Genomic DNA, 6,977 nt, shown 5'->3' with positions numbered 1-6,977 from the left:
ATAACATAAACAAAAAGTAGTTTAATGAAATTTTGAATGTAAGACACTAAAAGCTTTGTGTCAAGCGCAGTAAAGGGTACCCGAGCAGAAAGAGTTCCTGAAATGTACTTTGCAAGAAAATATCCGTAACTTTGGAAAATACTAATATGGCAGTGACTTAGGTAGGCCTATGAAGGCCTTGGTGCAGGAATACCCACCCACCCTAAGTACAACTTTAATAATGTTATATAAGTAAATGAATACTCTAAGTTACAACCGCATGCATAAGATAAAATAATGTTTCTGATTGTTTCGTGTAATATTGCACTTAAAAAGAAGCCTCAAAGACTACTGTGCCGGCCTTGTTCACAAAAGAGCCTTTCACGAGTTGTAATCGTGTATCAGGTGGGATCCTGGGTCGTAAAAGTTTAAATTTTACGTATCTTATAAGTGGGTCTCTACGAGGTGGGACTGACTATTACCAGTCAGGCCCCTGGGCACAAAAATAATTATGTCACAAGTAGAGCTTTGATGAGTTGTAGCAGGCAGTCCCCTGAGACAGTTGCCCCACCTATATGTATGCACTGATGTCGGATAAATTTGTTAAGATATTTCTTCAATGTCATGTGAAAAGATACTTGTTCATAGAGAAACGCCGCAATCTAAGTGTTGAGAGTATGAATCTAAAATAACTGTTGTCTTCACAAAAAAGTACAAAATATATATAGAAAAGTATGATTTGCTTAAGTAGCTCACAATGTTTTTTACAAAATTTAATACAAAAACTGAACTTATAATATCTAAAATTATCTTAATGTTTATTGAGTTTTATATATACCTTTAAAGACAGCTCATATATTAAAATAAATTAACAGAAACATACTCAGGTATAAAGTTGGCGATATATCGCAGGCCTTCATTTGCAACGAATTCCGGGTGTGGTGGAGAAAAAGGGTGTGGACCACCTCCACCATTTCTTTTAACGCTACGTACTATCAGTGCACAGTGAGGAGATAGCTTGGGATTCAGTGGAGTCGGCCTATTGACAGGGAATACAATGGCGGAGTCCCCACATGTCAAGAGCACTGCCGCTGCTATGGTCAAATACCTGAAAAACGATCATTTATTTGGTTAGAAATGTCCACTCATTATATTTTGCTGATACAACAAAACAATAACAAATGCAAATATATAGTTTGAGGAAAATATTAAATAAAAATGAATTTATTAAACGTATTAATAAACATGAAAAATGACAGGTAAACTAGTCAACAAATAGTATTAATGTTGCCCGGCTGTCAAGGCTGTTTCGATAGCTTTTCAAGGCAACAGTCAAATGTTTCATACTTTGTGATGCGCTCTCGTCTAATCATGGCAACAAATTTATGCTAGGCGTGATGACAAATTTTCATTAAGTGTAATTAACTGCATAAGTCCAAGATAAAACACAAACCAATTCATTATTTACGAAATTTACATGCCGTGATTTTCTCCCATATTTTTTCAAGGAAGATCCCCCAAACTATAAAGATATGGATCACCCCAAGGGGAGCCTGAAAAAGTTTCCGAGCTTTGTTTCTCTAAAATAAAGTTTGAATTTGACAACACACTCAAAATTACTTACTAGAAACTTCCTTTTGTAATTTTAAACATATCAATAAGTAAAACGTTTTTATTCGTTTCAATTTGTATACTGTTGTTATAGACTATTGTTACGACAGCGGAAGTCAAGTGACGCTAGTAACACGTGATGAGTTTCTAGAAGGATCACGAAGGCTCGAGTGTTTGCCAGACGCCCTCTATTTTAATATATAAGGCCGGCAAATAAAGAGTGACAGCATATATAATTGCAGATAGCAGATTGAAGAGAGATATAGAGACAGATAATTGAGTCAAGTGAGCGGTAGTGAACATGAGTAAAGTGTGTGAATCGTTGTGAATTATAGCGTGTGTTGAAGTTAAAGTGACTGTGGAAATCCTGTATATGGCAAAGTTGTATTGAGAAAGAATAAACTAGTTTTATTTAAGAAAGGACTTGTATCGCTGAAGTTCCTCGGGAAAAATTTATACCGGAAATTAACATACGACCAGAGACGTAACACTATATTCCTAAAATGCCGTGTGTCAAGATCATCAAAAGGCTATACCTATGTCTGGTATTAGATTAGGTTAGCTATATTTCAGTGTTTCTATTTGGTTAGAAATGTTCACTGATTATATAACCGACCTTTGATCTTTCAAAGACATAAAAAAGTGCAGTGCGTATCAAATTGCATAAATTTTTATGTTTGGAATAATGTTTGTTTGTAGTTAAGCACAAGCTACACAATGGGCTATCTGTGCTCTGCCCACCACGGGTATCGAAACCAGGATTCTAGCGTTGTAAGTCCGCAGACATACCGCTGTGCCACTGGGGGGGGGGGGGGCTGGAATAATGTAATAATATTTGGCAGATTTTAACATTATTTTAAAAACATCTGTTGATGGGTGTCTTATGGATACTATTTATTCCAAATGTTTTCATCTGAGTGAAAGACGAGAGGAAATATACAAGATAAATATCGAAATATATTTCTACATTTGAAATTTTTGGTTATTGAAATATCGAAAACGTATGTAAAGTTTAGCGAAAAGGTTTTTTTATCTGTGGCTTTATATATCACCTTTGACTTAAACAAAACAAAAACAGTCTTACTTTAATATTATGTGTGGTTATTTCTAAATAGAAACACAAGTATAGAAGGCGACGTTTCGAAAGTCTTCCTCTACACTTGTGTTCCTGCAACTGGCAGTTGCCGTCCATTCAACAAAGTTTCACCATGAATTCTCTGCCTAAACAATCTATCAAAGAATATTTCTAGATAGTTACGTAATGTAATTTCTAGTTAAATTGTCTGATTAATATATTTTTCAAGTCTGTTCATACAATTCAAAGAGTCTATTATTTAAAAAAAAAAAAAGATTACGAAGAGTTGCAAAACTTAATCGAACTTTCCTTTTCGGTTGAATTTTGACCTTTGAACATTTGGAAACAAAATATTGGATCATGCATACTCAGTAGGTCTCTCCTTTTGGTCAAGAAAACATGCGTTAATGTATACATACAGTTCATAATCTTAGTTTGTAAATGCAAACGCTGCCTCCCCTTACATGATATTACAATTATAAATCGGTAGGAAGCATGTATACTAAGTTTGTAACGGATCGCCATTTATAACCAATTTTATCATTTTTTAAAAAATAAACAATATTAAAACATTTTAAAAGCTATTACTCTTTGATCAATATTTAAGAATCTGTAAACTGATTTCGGCTAAAGTTTATTAACATTATATACAATCATATTACATGGACGATACGTTTTTATTTTAACAGCTAACATTTTTAAACATGTTTGAAGCTGATAGTCTGTTGCACCTGAAGTAAAGCACTTTCAAAAGTTTTACATCTAACTTAATTTTTAAAGAGCTAAAATAAAACTATCATAACGTTCTTGATTTTAGTGGCTTCATTTATTAGATGCCAAACGATTTATTCCTGGGAAATAAAAAAACACAATTGAATGAATCCGTAGAATATTTTGATTGTTACTCTTCAGACGAACTTACTCCCTAAATGAGAAGTTTGATGTCTACAAATATTGTGAATTTTAGGCTAAGATAACGAAAAACAACACTGCTGAAGAAGTGTATACATTTCTATTTTAAGCATGTGTGTGTATCCACTACGATGTTCATAAGCAATAATTATTGTGTGGTCTTCATTACAATGGAATATCAGTCGCATCCTTGAAAGCTCGAATTCAAGTAGTTTCGAAGCATCTTCTTTTGGGGTCAGGGTGTCTCGGGATTCTTTTCACCACAGTGAGGCCTACTTGATCACTGTCATCTTTAACACAATACTTCCATCTCTTCCTTGGTCTTCCTCTCCGTTGTTTTGTCTTTCACTTTCCTCTTTGCTGCCCATTTCACCAAAATGTCCTGGTCCATCTTTTGCACATGCCTATACCAAATTATTCTTAATTCCTGCACCTGACAACAAAAAGAAAATGATGATTTGTAGCATCAGAGATAAGGTGCTATTTCTTCAGACCCTCGAAGGGCAAGTCAAACGTCGGCCACCAGGAATCCTACTGGCCTGGGGTTGCTAGGCTTAAGGTGGGCGAACTATCGGTCTAGGGCTAAATAGCCCTCCCACCGCTAAAGATGTCCCTGTCGGAGTAACTTTCAGGGTTGGTAACTGCACCTGTCCACGTTTTGGCAACCACATATTCACGAGACTAGTCACCTTGGGCCAAAGCCCATAGGAGAGCTAGTGCACTAGTCGTCGTCCCTGCTGTGCCCCGCAGTATCAGTTCCAAAGATCTGAGTAGAATTCACCATTGCCCAACGGTTTCGCCATTATCCTGACAGAGGAGTTTTCCGCAAGGGTTGTCTTCTCTTAACCCTTGGTTAAAAAACCTTAGCCCGCAAGACAACAGGGTACTTTCGAAGCATGAACTTAGTGAATTGTAGCTTACGAGGAACTTTGATTAGCGGGAGGCGTGAACAATTGCGATAACACGTGTGCGGTATGATTTTCAGGGGGAGGAAAATACTGAGAAAAATACTTTCACTCCTGAAAATCTTTATTTTCTTATCTTTATAGGTCGTACTAACAAATGAGTTGAGAAAAAAAATGCGAATAGTTAAAAAAGCTTACATTGCTGTTTGTTCTTTAGTTATTATATTTCTATCTCGACTTATCCTTAGAACTCTTACTTGCTTGGAAGCTATAGCCATTTCCTCTTATATTGGTTAGTGATTAGAGTGCCCGACTATGAATCATTCGGGTCCAGTTACTAAAACAAAAAGTCGCGCTCCGCACTTTGGGGTAGTGAGTGCGTTATAAGGGTAGCGGTCAAATTCCATTATGCAGTCAGACAAGAGCAGTCTAAGAGTTGGCGGTGAGTGCTGTTGACTAGCTGCCTTAGAGATCTAGTCTATCTTTTCAAAAGTAGAAACAGCTAACGCAGATTTCCCTTCAAAATTTTTTATGTGAACATTCGAAAAAAATAAGAAACAATCGTTTTATATTGATAAACTTATATGATTTTAAACAACGAATATACGTCACAGCCTCTGGGTCCAACAATACAACAAAGTAAATATATTTTACCAATTTGTGACCTTATTTTCGGGACGGTTACTTAAGCATGACATAATTATGACGCTACTTCGAATGTTTCAATTAATGCAACTTTAATGGCCAATAAATAACGTCAGATATTATTTTTTAGTTACTTTAGCTCTTTAAATTGCTGAACTCTAATATAAATCTCGAAAACCCTCTCAAAGCCGACCCTTGGAGTGGGCGACGTGAGCTCCCGCATAGGGCGCTTACCCCAAAAGGCTTCAAAATCGACATCAGAAATAGCAGTTCTTATCAATTTTACAGGGGCAGGGGCGCCGAATACATAGTTCGTACAGGTCGCAATTTTACCTAGGGCCGGGTCTGACCTTTCTACTGTTGTATTTATATTTCATATGCCAGACTTCGAGAAGTGTTTAGGGGTAAACAACTTTAACCTGTCTTCATCAGAGTCAGGTTTGTTGAACGACATACTTTACGGCACAGTAACAGAAACGAGGACGAAGAGTTTTATTATGCATGCCATGACCGACTATTAACTATATATATATATATATATATATAAATATATTAAAAACAAAAATCGTGCTGCACTTAATATACTTTCCTCTTTATTACGAACAGTCCTGTTTGCGGTACAAGCGGCCAGAGGCATTGCCCTTGAATTGCGGTAACGGTTTAATAGGATGAACACTGAGTTGAAAATAAGGTGTTATGTAATTATTTGTAGTCTGTATAGCCGAAACAAGGATCATTCAATTTCTGATGGGTATTTTGTACTATGTGTATACGTTTATATACATATATATACTATAAAATCATGATATCCGTAGACTTTAGGCTAAAGACTCTTAAGCCAACATTTTTAATATATCAGTATGATACTTAAAACACACTTTAAACATCAGCTAGAGATGTCATTTGGTCATAAGAGGCTCAAAAGCTGATCAAACATTTTGTCAATTTTGGAGTTTCATACTTGTTTTAAAACTATCTGTTGATCACAGAATAGACAAAGATTTGAATAAGGATAATTAGTCAACTTTTAATAACGTGTGAAGTACTTTATGGTACTTAGTCTTTCACTGCAAAATTAGAAACAGCTAGCGCAGATTGTCATCGAAAAGTTTTGGGCGAATATCCAAACATAAACATTTTATATTCATAAACCTAAAAGATTTTCAGACAACGAAAATGCGTTATAGCTTTCTGGTCCAGCAATACAACAAAGTAAAGTTACGTTTGGAATTTCTGCAACCTCATTTTCATTACGATTACGTAAGTTGGTTTAAAATATATCTGTTGTAAGTTATATTCAGATAAATTTTCGTGTAGTTAATGATTTCCTTGTAATCCGGATATCGAAATGTTATGAAGATGTATTAATCTTTTTTTTTTCTTCTTACATAAAGTACATATATGATTCCCAATTTGCCCCTGAAGAAGAAGGTCCACCGTTCGAAAGCGCTCGGGTTATAAGGTTTTTATCCTTTTGTATCAAGACTTATTGAACTTGCGTGTTTTTCTGACATGGTGGACATATATGAAAATGGCTATCCCATACAAGCTTGTACAAGTTCGACCCTGTGACTATCTGCTTTCTGGGGTAACGTAGAAATTCAAATAATAAATTTGGATCGTTATTAAATTGGGTGCTAATAATCTTAACGAAGCAGTTCATCTTTTCAGTCGGTGTGTGTGAAGTCTGCTTAAGAAAATCTTGAAAAGGATAACTATGTGAGTAAACTAATGAAATTCTTGAAAAGCAGTGGGCTGTAACCGGTTCTGCTGTGTTTCTCGGTAACATCCTCTGGTAACAGTTCTTACAAACTATTCTAGTTTATATTTTATTCATTTATCTCAAACGC

General features: G+C 35.6%; 1 protein-coding gene across 1 annotated transcript in view; it reads right to left on the bottom strand.

The window, feature by feature from the left end:
* LOC106457990 (peroxidase-like) overlaps nucleotides 1–4,760 on the bottom strand; it is a 29,238-nt gene extending 24,478 nt beyond the window's left edge. The window contains exons 1-3 of the mRNA XM_022384108.1: nucleotides 4,740–4,760; nucleotides 3,854–3,981; nucleotides 863–1,087 (exon numbers count right to left, since the gene is read on the bottom strand). Coding sequence (XP_022239816.1) covers nucleotides 863–1,087; nucleotides 3,854–3,981; nucleotides 4,740–4,760 — 374 coding nt within the window. The remainder of the gene's footprint in view (nucleotides 1–862; nucleotides 1,088–3,853; nucleotides 3,982–4,739) is intronic.
* Nucleotides 4,761–6,977: the final 2,217 nt, after the last annotated feature.

Source organism: Limulus polyphemus, unplaced genomic scaffold (assembly GCF_000517525.1).
Source record: "Limulus polyphemus unplaced genomic scaffold, Limulus_polyphemus-2.1.2 Scaffold401, whole genome shotgun sequence".
Classification (NCBI taxonomy): domain Eukaryota; kingdom Metazoa; phylum Arthropoda; class Merostomata; order Xiphosura; family Limulidae; genus Limulus; species Limulus polyphemus.
This window is presented reverse-complemented; position numbering and strand designations above follow the sequence as displayed.